Raw genomic sequence first — 16,921 nt, 5'->3', positions numbered from 1 at the left:
TAACTCCCAAATTTTTCGAAATTTTGGCAGAGTCTCCCCTGTAATTGGGCCTATCCACCTTCCAGAGAACCACCAAAACAACTCCTAACAACACATCCACTACTCGACAAAGCATCACAATATATATTAATAACACCGACCTCAACATTAAGGGAATTATATTAACAGAAGTGGTATCTTGACATGAACTGTACACATTTAAATCATAACACATAGAAAGTACCTTTTGAACCATAGCTGTTACAACCCATATTCGCGTACGTTAGATAATGCCATAAATTAGTCGACGTAAATCCAAAAATAGATTATCTTTGAGATGATAAGAAGTTAATTCTATTGGTCTTAAACGATACAAGGGTGTGTAAGAGTGGTTAACAAACATTAGAAGTTAAATGAATCAAGGATGTTGTAACCGGTATTTTCGGGTTAAACTAGAGGTGATTAATATTCCCAAGAGATCATATTTTAAGGCATTTGAATCATATAATATCCGTATCATAAGTCTTGAAGTCAAGCGAGTTATGAAACAAAAGTCGACAAAGGTTGTCGCAACTTACGTTCATAATTTTTCTTTAACTTTAGGTCAATTGTTACTAAGATTTTCTCCCAATTTAATTGGAATTACGTGGTGATATATCCACCACATTGAATATTTATGAGTCTAGTTTCCAACACATTAAACTATTCGTCGATACGATCTCGGAGTAGAGAGCTATTCGCGTTTTTGCGAGACTGCGCCAAGCAACATTCTATGGGCCCCACATAGGCGGTTGAGTCATATGGATATATATAACACACCTCAACCCCATTTTAAGTCATTCCTTTTCGGTATATTCAGACCTTAAAACCCTAAAAACACTCTATCAAGGTTCTCTCATGATCCAAGACCAAAACAAAGGGCAAATAACACAAATCAAGTGTCGGAAATCCCGTGGCGCTAGTAAGTTTCTTGTTCTTCTTGTTGTTGCTGATTTTTGTGTTGTTCCAGCTCGAGTGGGAGGTTTTTTTAAGTGGTTTATATTTTATAAAATACTCCCTCATGTTTTTAATATCAACCCTAGGGTATTTCAAGTCTTCTAATGTGATTCTAGTGCCGAAAAAACCTAATTGATTGCTAATTTCGCTTCTTTGTTCTTGTGGCAGCATTCGAGGGATATTTCGTGGTCAATTAGGGTCGAATTGGAGTTTTTATTTCTGTTTAAAGGTAAGGAACTTCTTACCCTACATGTATTTAAGATTATCCAAGTTACGGCTAAGTCGTTGAAGCTAGAACTTGTGAGATATATATCGAAAGGCTTGTTAGTAATGTTGTTGGTTGGTGGACTGTTTTGTGAAGCTCAATATGATTATTATTGATGTTATTTGGTGGTTGTTTTAACTTGTGGGAAGTCATATAAATACGGGAGGTGCTTTCCGTTTCATTGTAAAATAGGTTGCGGTCGATACATAATAGTTACGACGCTTAAATGATAACGATAGTGTCATTTATCTTATTGTAGACTAAGGAGTCTGGACATTTGCATAGCTTGAGGTTGGGAAGTATATACAAGGTATGTGAGGATATCCCTTTCCTTCTTTTGCACGACTCCGATTGTACATAATGTAATGAACGAGCTTCCAGGGATACCCCACTCTTAGAAGCTATCAGTACTTACATTGTTTTCCTTCTTATGGAATGATTGATGTTGATGTTACTTCTCTTATTCTTATGTTATCAATGTTGTTGGTACTTCCTGATTTCTTATAAGATTCTTGAGTAAGAGTTAGTCCTAATAACGTGTACGGAGGATACCGACCTTACGACACTCCGAAAGGTTCAAAATGTGATTCCAATGAGTCAAGCACGCATCATATATATGTATCTATTTTACTCTACCGAGCCACACTATAGTCGATTGGGTACGGCACCTATTGTGCAACCACTAATCAGTTGGGTTTTACCGAGCTCCACGTGGGTACGATTCTACCGAGCCTTATGATGGCCGGGTACGGTTGGGTACGATATGATGATGATGATGCCCACAGAGGTGTAAGTTTTAAAAATTTATATATATATATATATATATATATATATATATATATATATATATGTATATATGTATCATGCATTTCATGTCAGTAGCCCTCAAAGGTACCCAGATGTTACAGGTTGTATATTCTCTATCCATGTTTACATTACTGTTCTTACTTATGCTTTCTTGCCTTACATACTCATTACTTTATTCGTACTGACGTCCTTTTTATTTGTGGATGCTGCATGTCGTGCTGCAGGTCCTAATAGACAGGTAGGCGAAGCTCCCTCCCTATAGTAGGCTGCCCAGTTCAGCGGTTATTGGCGAGATCCCTTCTCCGGACTTGCCGTGGTCTTGGTATGCATTTTTGTTATAGACATTATGGGTATGTCGGGGCCCTGTTCCGGCAATGTTGTAGCACTTATGTTCATTTAGAGGCTCATAGACAGGCGTCGACTCATGTATAGTTTGGATTACCTTGTCTACTGATTTTTGTTGTATAGTCTCTCATGGCAGCTTGGCAGCTTGTACCTTACACATAGCTTCATGACAGCCTTGTCGACCCATGTTATATATGTTCATGCCATTATCTATCATTGTTGGTTGTTTAGGATTCATGTCTACCATTTATATTGATCTCGTCGGCCCTTATAGATAACAAGAAAGGTTAGATAAAATGTGCGTTGGTGCTCGGTAGGTATGGCCCGAGTGCTAGTCATGGCCCTACAGTTTGGGTTGTGACAAACTTAGTATTAGAGCAAGTCTGTCCTAGGGGTTGTCTATGAGCCGTATCTAGTAGAGTCTTGATTATGGATGTGTAGCGCGCCACATTTATAATCAGGAGGCTACATGACATTTAGGGTTGTTACCTTCTTCCTGAATCTAGATCGTGTGTATAGTTGAGTCATAAGTGTTCGTCTCTAATATTCATCTTGTTTTCTTTTAGTGATGCCTTCGACTAGGAAGTAAGTGATTAGTAGACGACTTGATACAGCTACGGGAGAGGGTACCAGTCAGGTGCCTCCAGCCAGAGCAGGCCAAAGCGAGGCTCAAAATGATATGTCGTCTTATAACTCATCTACTCCGTCTCCTCTAGAGGATATTAGGAGGCACCCAACACCTCTAGTTCCACCATCTCGCACTACAGACTAGGATATGCGGAGTGCGGTGCAGTGTTGACTAGCTTGGTAGCTGCTCAGGCTTAGAGGCAAAATACCGGCGCTGCTGATAAACCGGTCAGTGCGAGAGTTCATGATTTTATTAATCTAGACCCTTCAGTGTTTACCGGATCAGACCTCAAGGAGGACCCGCAGACTTTTATCGATCAGGTTCATCGTACACTGCGGGTTATGCATGCTAGTGATACAGATGTAGTAGAGTTGGCTTCTTATCGATTACGGGATTTAGCATTTTTCCGGTATGATAGTTAGGAGATATCCAGGAGTCTGAACGCTCCTCCATATGTGTGGAAGGAATTTTCTAAGGCCTTTCTTCGTCACTACTTGCCAGTTGAGATACGATGAGCTAGAGCTGATAAGTTCTTGAACCTTCGATAGGGTAATATCAGTGTGCGAGAGTATAGTATGCAGCTTGATTCTTTAGCAAGGTATGCTCCCCATATGGTGGTCGAGATGAGCGATAGGGTGCACTTCTTCGTGAACGGGTTGGGACCACATCTGATAAATAAGTGCACGATAGCCTCCTTGGTAGAGGGCATGTATATTTCCCGTATTCAAGCTTATGCCCAGACATTTGAGGATCGTAAGCACAAGCAAAGGGTAGATAGGAAGCAGGATAGGGGCCAGCATAAGAGGGCGAGGTTTGCAGGGTATTCTGATGCCTTTAGAGGTAGTATCAAGCCCCAGTCTTCAAGGAGTTCGGTGCCACCTGTAGCTAGTGCTCCTCCACAATTTCAGAGACCTCGGTATGATCGATTTACCTATTCTGGTTCAGGTCAGAGTTCGCGGGCATCAGGCTCACAATATCATAGGGATACTAGTCAGGCGAGATCCCCAACACCTCGTTGTGATCAGTGCGGCAAGTCCCACTTTGGACTGTGCCGTCGAGGTTCCGATACGTGCTATTCTTGCGGACAACTTGGCCATATGATGCGGCATTATCCTAATAGAGGAGGTGGTGGTATGGCTCAGCTGACTGGATCTGTGTCTGGTTCTTCCTCATCAGTTCAACCTCCAGCATGGGATTTTCAGCAGTTGACAGGTCGTGGTAGAGGTAGAGGTGCAGTGCCGAGTTCGAGTGGTACTCAAAATAGAACCTATGCTTTAGTAGGTCGACAGGATCTAGAGTCATTTCCGGATGTTGCTACAGGTATATTGGCTGTATTTTCTTATGATGTATATGCGTTGATTGATCCGGGATCTACATTATCATATGTTACACCCTTTGTGGCTAATAAGTTTGACATTGAACTTGAATTGGTAAGTAAACCACTTACGGTATCTACTCCGATAGGAGATTCTGTGATTGCTAGAAGAGTATATAGAGGTTGCACAGTGATGATTTCTAGTCGTCAAACCTCGGCAAATTTATTTAAGTTAGAAATGGTTGATTTTGATGTGATAATGGGAATGGACTAGTTGGCCTCATGCTATGCAAATGTTGATTGTCGTATGAAGATGGTTAGGTTTCAGTTTCCTAGTAAACCCGTCATCGAATGGAAGGGGAACATTGCTACACCGAAAGGTAGGTTTATTTCCTATCTTAAGGCAAGAAAGATGATCTCAAAAGGTTACATTTATCATCTCGTTCGTGTTAGGGATATGGAGGTGAAACCGCCTTGTGAGGACCCGTAAAAAGTTTTAACCAAAAACTCGGGGTTTCGTGGTGCCTAGATAGATTCCTGCGTTGCTTTAGTAGAAATTATTTGCGGCGAGCTTGCTTGCCGTGGTTCGGACTTTTTGGACTGAACAGTACCCTACGGACTTAGAGCAAAATGTTTCGCAGAAGAAAGCATTTCTCCTGCCCATTATGGGGCCGCATAATCACTCTGCGGACCGCATAATGGCCGCAGAGTGAAGCAGTAAGTTTGGCCAATTTGAGGTCAGTTTTGCGGTCGATTATGCGACCGCATAATCGATATGCGGACCGCATATCGGTTGCATATTTTCCTCTTGGGTTTCTGCGGAGGGAGTTCTGTGGTGCATTATGCGACCGCAGAATAAGTATACGGACCGCATACTGGTCGCATACCTGAGCCGAAAGTTTAGGCCCCTGAGGGCCATTTTTGCGGTCACTTTGCGGACCGCATAACCATTATGCGGTCGCATATGCGACCGTAGACCTGTGTCGGGGCACCATTTTTATTAATTTAAAACCCGACCCCCATTCCGTTAAAATACCCCTTAGGTCTATTTTGAGCTCATTTTCTGATGTTTCTAGAGTGAGAGAGAGGGGGTTCAAGAGGGAGGGCCTAAGTTTTCATCAAATTGATCTTCAATCATCACTTGAAGCTTTGGAAATATTCAAGTAGAGCACCAATTCTTCATCCAAAAGGGTAAGACTTCATCACCCCAACTCTTAATTTCAAACATAGCTATAATGGGGTACAAGTGTGATACTTCATGGGTATAAAGGTGATTTATCTTGCATGCATGTATGATAAAGAGTGGGGGGAAAAGTGAGCTAGAACCATGAATGTTTTCTTAATTTTGGGTTCAATTTGTATATTGCTAAAATAGATTGTGGTTGCTAAGGGTTCCGAAAAATTGCAGAGTCTAAAGAAGCGCAATTGAGGTATCTATGGCTAACTCTCTTCTTCTTAAAATCGAACTCCTGGTGTCCGAATAATTGGTGTAAGTTCCAACTTGATTATACTAGAATTGTTTGCCTTAGTGTGTTTGATTGAAAGATTCATGTTCCCTAATTGTTTTAGATGGTTACCATGTCATCATGCTATTTGAGAACGTAATTATGTTGTTTCCAAGCTCCTCCCCTTATGTGATGCTACTTATCGACATGAATGATGATGTTATTTGAACGGATAAAAGAGAAAAACACTTGAATTGTAAAATGTTCCCAAGTGCCAAGAACTACTTAATAAATGAGGCTGTTTGTGCCATATAACGAAAGATGGGAAAGAAATGTGAATTGAGTGAACAATTGAAAGAGGTTATGTCTCAAGTGAGATGGCTTAGCCGATCGGGCCGAGATCGGACGCCATGCTGTGCACATGGTGGCATTTGTGTTGGATTTATTGATTTACATTATGGATATGGATATGTCTCACTTGAGATGGCTTAGCCGGTCGGGCCGAGACCGGACTCCGTGTAAAAATACGGTGGCATTGTGAGTAGTGGCTTTGGCACTAAAGATTATTAATCTAAAAAGATTGAAAGGTTGAATTGGAAACTATGTGATCCTTACTTGGTGTTTTCTTTGTATTACTATGAAGTACTTATTGATTATTATGACTGCCTTCTCTTTGTTTCATTGTTCATTCTACTAAGATTGATGTTTGCCTTACATACTTGTACTATTCGACAGTACTAACATCTCTTTTGCCGGGGGCACTACATCTTTGAAAGGATGTAGGTGGTTCCATCGCAGATAGTGCTGATCACAACTAGTGGTGCTCTCTTTCTCTCCTCACAGCAGCCTTGGTGAGCCCTATTTCTCCCAGGGGTTATGTAGTCCTTCTTTAGTATAAGTTTTCACATTTTGAGGTATAGCCGGGGCCTTGTTGCTGGCATTTTCATGTTGCTCTTTTGTATCCTTAGAGGCTCAGTAGACGTTTTTTGGAAACTCAACTATGGCATAATGTATATAAGGAAAATGAACTAGCAACGTTTATATATTTATATAACTGATCTCTCCTCGGTTTTACAAATGGAGATGCGGTCCCTTTTTGGGTTATGAATGAGTCAGGTACTAAAGGTTTAATAGGCTTGCTCAACCGGGTTCACTCAGTTGAGCGCCGGTCGCACTCCCCGAGTTTGGGGAGTGACAAACTTGGTATCAGAGCCTAAGCTTTTAAAGTATCCTAGGATGTCTCGGAGCCGTATCTAGTAGAGCCCTTCTTATCGGTGTGTTGTCGACCACATCTATAATTAGGGGGCTACTTTGACATTTAAGAATGATACCCTTCATTTTTGTTCTATATCGTGCAATAGAGTGGAACGTGAGGTTGTTTTCCCCTAACTCGTGCATTGTTATAACTTTCAGTAAATGGCACCTAAGAAGAGAGCGAGAATTGGCCAAGAAGCCAAAGCCACACCAGGAGTGGCTGTTGATCCCTTACTTGATAATGCGGGTGAGGATAATTCCCTTACTATCACACTGCTTGATTCGTCTACTCCAGAACAGACTACCCCAGTTCCTACACCCGCGGAGGGTGCCACAATCCCTCCTGCCGATATACATGTTCCACCTCCAGCCCCAGCTCCAGGTCCCGGTATTTCTGATGGGGATCTTAGGGGAGCTATTTAGATGTTGACTCAATTAGTAGCTTCTCAGGCCTAGAGGTCAAATGATGCACCCACCTTATTTAGCTCGGAAGAGGATTCTTCTGGTTCCAGGGTAAACAGGTTCCTTCAGTTAGACCCTCCAGTGTTCACAGGTACTGATCCTGGGGCAGACCCTTGGGATTTCATTGATGAGATGCATAAGACTCTCCGAGTTATGCGTGCTACTGAAGTAGAGGGAGTAGAGTTAGCCTCTTATCATCTGAAAGGGGTGGCATATTCCTAGTTTGAAATGTGGGAAGATTCCCATAAGGAGGGGAGCTCTCCGACGAGATGGAGTGAGTTCGCGGATGCCTTCATAGACCATTTCTTGCATGCCGAGACTAAGGCAGACCGTGCTGTGGAGTTTGAGACCGTTAAACAGGGTAGTAGAAATGTGTGGGAGTATCACATAGAGTTCGTGCGCCTGTCGAAGTATGCTGGCAAGAGTGTGTCGATTTGTGTAGGGCCTTAGCCCTTTGGTTATTAATGAGGCTACCACAACTACTTTAAATTCTGACATGAACTATGGAAGGATGGTGGCATTTTCCCAAGCTACGGAGGCTCAAAAGTTAAAGCTCAGGATGGAACGAGAAAGTAGTAGTAGGGCGCGATCAGCGGGCAACCTTGCGGATTTTTTCGGAGGTGGGAGATCAGCTTTTCGGGGAGGATCATCAGGGCCATCCCAGTCTTATGCTCAGTCTTCAGCTAGTGCCCCTCCATCAGGGCATGGTCAGCAACAGAGGAGTCATTTTAGGCCCGGTCAGGGCAGCAGAGGGTCCCACCATCAGGGCCGATCAGGAGGGAGATTCCAGCAGCAGCAGAGGGCCCCATGCCCTATGTGTGGGAGGATACATTCGGGAGTCTGCTACCTGGACATGCCAGTATGTTACGGATGCAGAATAAGAGGCCATATTCAGAGGGAGTGTCGTGTATCCCGTCAGGGTGCAGGCAGGGGCACAGCTCAGTCATCCAGTCCTACAACTGCCACATCTTCAGCACACCCTCCAACTCGAGGCTCTTCAGCACCCGTAGGGCATGGTACAGCTAGGGGTGGTGCACAGAGTTCGGGAGGACCCAGCCGATTCTATGCTATAAGTGGACGATAGAGTGCGGAGGCTTCCCCGGATGTCATCACAGGTATATTGACTGTTCAATCTCATGATGTGTATGCCCTTATTGATCCCGGATCTTCTTTGTCCTATGTTACTCATTATGTTGCTACGAGCTTCGGGATAAAACCGGAATAGCTTCATGAGCCGTTCTCTGTATCTACTCCGGTCGACGAGTCTATTATGGTCGCACATGTTTATAGGGATTGTGTTGTCACGGTGCGTGGTCGGGATACCATGGTCGATCTTATTGAACTAGGGATGATTGATTTTGATGTAATAATGGGATTGGATTGGCTTTATTTATGTTTTGCCAAACTCGATTGCCGAGCCAGAATCATGAGGCTTGAGTTTCCTAATGTGCCAGCTGTTGAGTGGGAGGGGAATAATGTTATGCCAAAAGGTAGGTTTATTTCTTACCTTAAGGCCACAAAGATGATCAGGAAGGGGTATATATATACCATTTGGTCCGAGTTACGGACACCACTGCTGAGGTGCCTACCCTTGAATCTGTACCAATTGTGAATGAATTCCCCGATGTATTTCCGGATGAGCTCCCTGGAATTCCTCCAGATAGGGAGATTGATTTTGGGATTGATGTGATGCTGGGCACGCAGCCTATATCCATTCCACCTTATAGAATGGCACCGGCAGAATTAAAAGAGCTAAAGGAATAACTAAGGGATTTGCTAGAGAAAGGTTTCGTCCGACCGAGTGTGTCGCCTTGGGGTGCACCGGTTCTCTTTGTCAGGAAGAAAGATGGATCGCTGCGGATGTGTATTGATTACCGGCAACACAACAAAGTCACAATCAAAAACAAATACCCATTGCCTAGAATAGATGATTTGTTTGATCAATTACAAGGTGCTAAGTTCTTCTCCAAAATTGATATGCGGTCCGAGTACCATCAATTGAAGGTAAGGGAGCAGGATATTCCGAAAACAGCTTTCAGAACCCGGTATGGGCACTTTGAATTTTTGGTAATGTCTTTCGGGCTAACAAATGCCCGGCAGCTTTCATGGATCTTATGAATCGAGTCTTCAGGCCGTTTCTTGACTCTTTTGTGATAGTATTCATTGATGACATCCTTGTATATTCATGAAGTCGAGAGGATCACACCGACCACCTCAGGGCAATTCTGCAGACTCTTCACCACCACCACTTGTATGCAATGTTCTCGAAATGCGAATTTTGGCTTGAATCTGTTACATTCCTGGGTCATGTCGTCTCCGGAGAAGGAATTAAGGTTGATCTTCAAACGATTATAGTGGTGAAGGATTGGACTAGACCTACTACTCCAACAGAGATTCACAGTTTCTTGGGTTTGGCCGGGTATTATAGGAGGTTTGTGGAGGGATTCTCCACTCTTGCCTCTCCATTGACTAAATTGACGCAGAAGGCAGTTAAGTTCCAGTGGTCCGGTGCTTGTGAAAGGAGCTTCCAGGAATTGAAATCAAGATTGACTTCGGTGCTAGTATTGACCCTGCCAGAGGGTACCGAGGGGTTTGTGGTGTATTGCGATGCTTCAAAGATCGGTCTTGGGTGTGTATTAATGCAACATGGTAAGGTTATAGCATATGCTTCAAGGCAACTTAAGAATCATGAAAAGAACTATCCAACTCATGACTTAGAGCTTGCAGCGGTGGTTTTTGCATTAAAGATTTGGCATCATTATTTGTATGGAGTCCATGTAGATGTATTCACGGACCACAAGAGTCTTCAATACATTTTCAAATAGAAGGAATTGAACTTAAGGCAGAGAAGGTGGCTTTAGTTGCTCAAAGATTATTACATCGACATTTTGTATCATCTGGGGAAGGCTAATGTGGTGGCGGATGCTCTTAGTCAGAAATGTATGGGTAGTTTGGCTCACTTGGAGGCATGTCAAAGGCCCTTGGCTCGGGAGGTTCACCAGTTGGCCAGTTTGGGAGTTCGTCTTGCAGACTCTAATGAAGGAGGAGTGATTGTGCGGAATAGGGCGAAATCATCGCTTGTGACGGAAGTCACGGAGAAGCAATACATTGATCCAGTGTTGGTGCAGCTGAAGGAAGGGATTCATAAACATAAGACTACGACTTTTTCTCTTGGCATGGATGACGGTACATTTTGGTACCAAGGACGACTATGTGTTCCACACGTAGATGGTCTTCGGGAAAGAATCATGACAGAAGCTCATACTTCTAGATATTCCTTGCATCCGGGTTCTACAAAAATGTATCATGACCTCAAGGAAGTTTACTGGTGGAATAACATGAAGAGGGGTGTGGCAAACTTTGTGGCAAAATATTCAAACTGTCAACAAGTGAAGGCCGAGCATCAAAGGCCCAGTGGGTTAGCTCAGAGTATAGAAATTCCAATGTGGAAATAGGAAATGATCAACATGGATTTTGTGGTAGGGTTATCGCGCACTCCGCGTAAGTTTGACTCAATTTCGGTGATCGTGGACCAACTCACGAAATCAGCACACTTCTTGCCAGTTAAATCCACCGACACTGCGGAACAATATGCTCAATTGTATATCAAGAAAATAGTCAGGCTTCATGGCACTCCAGTTTCCATCATTTCCGATCGAGGGCCACAATTCACAACTAATTTCTGGAAGAAATTCAGCAAGGTTTGGGTACGCAGGTAAATCTTAGCACGGCTTTCCATCCACAGACTGGCGGGCAAGCAGAGCGGACTATTCAGACACTTGAGGACATGTTATGTGCGTGTGTAGTTGACTTCAAGGGTAGCTGGGATGATCATTTGACACTCATAGAATTTGCTTATAACAACAGCTTCCATGCCAGTATTCAGATGGCGCCGTTTGAGGCCTTGTATGGTAGAAGATGTAGGTCGTCGGTTGGGTGGTTTGAGGTTGGAGAAGCTGAACTAATAGGACCAGACCTTGTGCATCAGGCTACAAAAAAGGTTAAGATCATAAAAGAGCGGTTGAAAACTGCTCAGAGTTGTCAAAAATCCTACTTGGATGTTCGTCGCAGAGACTTAGAGTTCAAAGAAGATGATTGGGTGTTCTTGAAGGTATCTCCCATGAAGGGAATCATGCGGTTTGGAAAGAAAGGGAAATTAAGTCCAAGGTATGTCGGGCCGTATAGAATCATTCAAAGGATAGGTCAGGTGGCGTATAACTTGAACTACAACCTGAGATGCCATTGGTACACCCGGTATTCCATGTATCCATTTTGAAGAAGGTAGTTGGAGATCCGTCCGCTATTGTGCCGATTGAGACCACCGAGGTTAGTGAAGAATTGCCATATGAAGAAATTCTGGTTGCTATTCTTGATAGGCAGGTCCGAAAGTTGAGAAACAAAGAAATTGCATCCGTGAAGGTGTTATGGCGGAACCAACAAGTCGAAGAAGCTACTTGGGAAGCCGAGAATGAAATGAAAGAAAAGTACCCTCATTTTTTTGAATATCCATGTAATAGTTCTATGAAGTTGCTTCCCCTAAAGTTTGTATCACTTGTTCGGCTAATATAAAGACACTCCTTTTTAGCTATATGTCCCCCATGAGGCTTCGGTTGGTGTTATTTTGCATTTTGTTGTGTCATTTAATTCTATATATGTTGGTAAGGTGTGTTCGGGGGCTCTCTGACAGGTGGATATGTCTAAATACAAAGGAAACACTGGCGAAATTTTCAGGAAGTTAGGAAGTTAGGCAAATTTAGGGCTGATGGTATGTGGCATAACTGAAACTGTGTTAAGTGAATCTTGATCCTCATTCGAGGATGAATGATCTTAAGTGGGGGAGGATGTGAGGACCCGTAAAAATTTTAACCAAAAACTCGGGGTTTCGTGGTGCCAAGATAGATTCCTGCATTGCTTTAGTAGAAATTCTTCACGGTGAGCCTGCTCGCCGCGGTTCAGACTTTTTGGACTGAACATTACCCTACGGACTTAGAGCAAAATGTTTCGCAGAAGAAAGCCTTTCGCCCATTATGCGGCCACATAATCACTCTGTGGATCGCATAATGGCCGTTGAGTGAAGCAGTAAGTTTGGCCAATTTGAGGTCAGTTTTACGATCAATTATGCGACCGCATAATCGATATACGGACCGCATATTGGTCGCATATTTTCCTCTTGGGTTTCTGCGGAGGGAGTTCTACGGTGCATTATGCGACCGCAGAACAAGTATGCGGATGACATACTGGTCGCATACCTGACCCGAAAGTTTAGGCCCCTGAGGGCCATTTCTGCGGTCACTTTGCGGATCGCATAACCATTATGCGGTCGCATATGCGACCGCAGACCTGTGTCAGGGCACCATTTTTCTTAATTTAAAACCCGACCCCCATTCCGTTAAAATACCCTTAGGTCTATTTTGAGCTCATTTTCTGACGTTTCTAGAGCGAGAGAGAGAGAGGGTTCAAGAGGGACGGCGTAAGTTTTCATCCAATTGATCTTCAATCATCACTTGAAGCTTTGGAAATATTCAAGTAAAGCACCGATTCTTCATCCAAAAGGGTAAGACTTCATCACCCCAACTCTTAATTTCAAACATAGCTATAATGGGGTACAAGTGTGATACTTCATGGGTATAAGGGTGGTTTATCTTGCATGCATGTATGATAAAGAGTGGGGGAAAAAGTGAGCTAGAACCATGAACGTTTTCCTAATTTTGGGTTCAATTTGTATATTGCTAAAATAGATTGTGGTTGCTAAGGGTTCCGGAAAATTGTAGAGTCTAAAGAAGCGCAATTGAGGTATGTATGGCTAACTCTCTTCTTCTTAGAATCGAACTCCTGGTGTCCAAATAATTGGTGTAAGTTCCAACTTGATTATACTAGAATTGTTTGCCTTAGTGTGTTTGATTGAAAGATTCATGTTCCCTAATTGTTTTAGATGGTTACCATGTCATCATGCTATTTGAGAACGTAATTATGTTGTTTCCAAACTCCTTCCCTTATGTGTGCAATGCCTTATGTGATGGTACTTATCGACATGAATGATGATGTTATTTGAATGGATAAAAGGGAAAAAGACTTGAATTGTAAAATGTTCCCAAGTGCCAAGAACTACTTAATAAATGAGGCTGTTTGTGCCATATAACAAAAGATGGGAAAGAAATGTGAATTGAGTGAACAATTGAAAGAGGTTATGTCTCAAGTGAGATGGCTTATCCGATCGGGCCAAGATCGGACGCCATGCTGTACACATGGTAGCATTTGTGTTGGAATTATTGATTTACATTGTGGATATGGATATGTCTCACTTGAGATGGCTTAGCCGAGTCTGGACTCCGTGTAAAAACACGGTGGCATTGTTAGTTGTGGATTTTGCACTAAAGATTATTAATCTAATAAGATGGAAAGATTGAATTGGAAACTATGTGATCCTTACTTGGTGTTTTCTTTGTATTCCTATGAAGTTCTTATTGATTATTATGACTGCCTTCTCTTTGTTTCACTGTTCATTCTACTAAGATTGGTGTTTGCCTTACATACTAGTACTATTCGACAGTACTAACGTCCCTCTTACCGGGGGCGCTACATCTTTGAATAGATGTAGGTGGTTCCATCGCAGATAGTGCTGATCGCAGCTAGTGGTGCTCTCTTTCTCTCCTCACAGCAGTCTTGGTGAGCCCTATTTCTCCCAGGGGTCATGTAGTCCTTCTTTTGTATAAGTTTTCACATTTTGAGGTATAGACGGGGCCTTGTTGCCGGCATTGTCATGTTGCCCTTTTGTATCCTTAGAGGCTCCGTAGACGTTTTTGTGGGTCATGTATATATGTTGGGGTGGTCGTTAGATCGAGTTGTATTTTGGAAACTCATCTACGGCATAATGTATATAAGGAAAATGAACTAGCAACGTTTATATATTTATATAACTGATCTCTCCTCGATTTTTCAAATGGAGATGCAGTCCCTTTTTGAGTTATGAATGAGTCGGGTAGGAAAGGTTTAATAGGCTTGCTCGACCGGGTTCACTCGGTTGAGCGCCGGTCGCACTCCCTGAGGTTGGGGCGTGACACGCCTACTCTCCAATCAATCCCCGTGGTCAATGAATTTCTAGATGTTTTCCCAGATGAACTCCCAGGCCTTCCTCCTGAAAAGGAGATTAAGTTTAGCATTGATGTATTTCCTGACACTCAACCGATCTCTATCCCTCCATACAGGATGGCCTCGGCAAAGTTGCGAGAGTTGAAGGCACAGTTGAAGGATTTGCTGGATAAGGGCTTCATTAGGCCTAGTACTTCACCTTAGGGTTCGCCAGTCTTGTTCGTGCAGAAGAAAGATGGGTCGTTAAGGATGTGTATAGATTATTGACAGTTGAATAAGTTTACTATAAAGAACAAGTATCCACTTCTAAGGATTGATGACCTGTTTGACCAACTCTAGGGTGCCAAGTATTTCTCCAAGATTGACTTACGTTCAGGGTATCATCAGGTGAGGGTTAAGGAAAAGAATATTCCAAAGACAACCTTCTGGACAAGATATGGGCATTTTGAGTCCTTGGTGATGTCGTTCGGGCTAACAAATGTCCCAACAGCTTTTATGGATCTCATGAATAGTGTATTGAGGCCCTATCTTTATTTGTTCATGATCGTATTCATTGATGATATTCTGGTGTATTCTCGTTCGGAGGCGGAACATGCGGGCCATTTGCGGATAGTATTACAGACCTTCAGGATCATAAGTTATATGCTAAGCTCTCCAAATGTGAATTCTGGCTAAACTCAGTAGCATTCCTTGGCCATGTGATATATGACGAGGGTATTAGTGTCGACACTTCGAAGATTGATGCAGTGAAGAATTGGCCCAGACCTACAACACCGTCAGAAGTCCGCAACTTCCTGGGGCTAGCAAGATATTATAGGCGGTTTGTAGAAGGGTTTCCCTCTATATCAGCACCATTGACTAAGTTAACACAGAAAGCTACCAAGTTCAAGTGGTCTGACGCTTGTGAATGTTGTTTTCAGGAGCTAAAGAATCAATTGACATCTGCGCCAGTGCTCACTCTCCTAGAAGTAACAAAAGGTTATGTGGTATATTGTGATGCCTTAGGTAGAGGTTTGGGGTGCGTATTGATGCAATGTGGGAAGGTGATTGCTTATGCCTCAAGACAATTGAAGAAGTATGAAAAGAACTACCCAACACATGATTTGGAATAGGCTGCAGTAATATATGCTTTGAAGATATGGAGGCACTACTTATACGGCGTCCATGTTGACATCTACATAGATCACAAGAGTTTACAATACATCGTCAAGCAGAAGGAGTTGAATTTGAGGCAGCGTTGGTGGCTTGAATTACTGAAAGATTATGATGTCGAGATATTGTACCATCCCGGTAAAGCCAATGTTGTGGCAGATGCTCTTAGTCGTAAGTCAATGGGAAGCTTAGTACATATTGAGGCAGGTAGACAGGGGTTGACTAAAGAGCTTTAGCAGCTAGCCACTATGAGAATCAGATTGTTAGACTCTGATGACGGAGGTTTTACTGTACAAAATACATCAGAATCATCTTTGGTAGCCTAGGTAAAAGCACGGCAATATGAAGATCCTACCTTAGTACGATTGAGAGAGAGCATTCAGCAGTGTAAAATTACTGCTTTCGAGATCGGAGGAGATATGGCACTAAGATACCAGGGCTGATTATGTGTGCCTAATATGGAAGGGTTGCGAGAGAAGATTATGATTGAGATTCATCAGTCCCGATATTCCATCCATCGCGGCTCGACAAAGATGTATCATTACGTTAAGGAGCAGTATTGGTGGGATAACATGAAGAAGTCTATTGCAGAATTTGTAGCCAGTGTCCTAATTGTCAACAAGTAAAGATTGAGCATCAGAAACCTGGTGGATTGATTCAGAATATAGAGATTCCGATTTGGAAATGGGAGGTGATTAATATGGACTTCATTATTGGATTACCTCGCTCTTATCATAAGTTTGACTCCATTTGGGTGATAGTTGATCGACTTACAAAATGTTCCCATTTTCTGCCAGTTAACAAAACTTACACGACTGAAGATTATGCGAAATTGTATATCAAGGAGATTGTTAGGCTTCATGGTGTGCCAGTATCTATTATATCAGACTGATGAGCTCAATTTACGGCTAACTTTTGGAGGTCTTTTCAAAAGGGTTTAGGCACACAAGTGAATCTCAGCACTGCATTCCATCCGCAGACTGACGGACAGGCTGAACGTAGGATTTAGACACTTGAAGATATACTACGAGCATGTGTTCTAGATTTCAAGGGGAATTGGGATGATCATCTGGCACTCATAGAATTCTCCTACAATAATAGCTACCATTCCAGTATTAAAATGACCTCGTACGAGGCACTGTATGGGAGAATATGTAGATCACCAGTTGGATGGATCGAAGTCG

At 42.7% G+C, this 16,921-nt stretch overlaps 2 protein-coding genes across 2 annotated transcripts; both read left to right on the top strand.

Annotated features, from left to right (window-relative positions):
- Positions 1-3,727: 3,727 nt before the first annotated feature.
- LOC138909723 (uncharacterized) lies at positions 3,728-4,609 on the top strand. Its single transcript, XM_070200934.1, has one exon. The coding sequence runs from the start codon at positions 3,728-3,730 to the stop codon at positions 4,607-4,609; it is 882 nt and encodes a 293-aa protein (XP_070057035.1).
- Positions 4,610-7,992: 3,383 nt separating this feature from the next.
- LOC138909721 (uncharacterized) lies at positions 7,993-8,580 on the top strand. The gene has a single exon (XM_070200933.1). It carries the CDS (start codon positions 7,993-7,995, stop codon positions 8,578-8,580), a length of 588 nt encoding a protein of 195 aa, XP_070057034.1.
- The last annotated feature ends 8,341 nt before the right edge of the window (positions 8,581-16,921 follow it).

The sequence above is a fragment of the Nicotiana tomentosiformis genome, chromosome 4 (assembly GCF_000390325.3).
Source record: "Nicotiana tomentosiformis chromosome 4, ASM39032v3, whole genome shotgun sequence".
Taxonomy (NCBI): domain Eukaryota; kingdom Viridiplantae; phylum Streptophyta; class Magnoliopsida; order Solanales; family Solanaceae; genus Nicotiana; species Nicotiana tomentosiformis.
Note: the sequence above shows the minus strand (reverse complement) of the source record. Positions and strands in the feature narration are given on the sequence as shown.

What these genes read in the sequence shown, in the direction of transcription:
- LOC138909723 (XM_070200934.1), top strand. Translation starts at nt 3,728, where the DNA reads ATGTATATTTCCCGTATTCAAGCTTATGCCCAGACATTTGAGGATCGT.
- LOC138909721 (XM_070200933.1), top strand. Translation starts at nt 7,993, where the DNA reads ATGAACTATGGAAGGATGGTGGCATTTTCCCAAGCTACGGAGGCTCAA.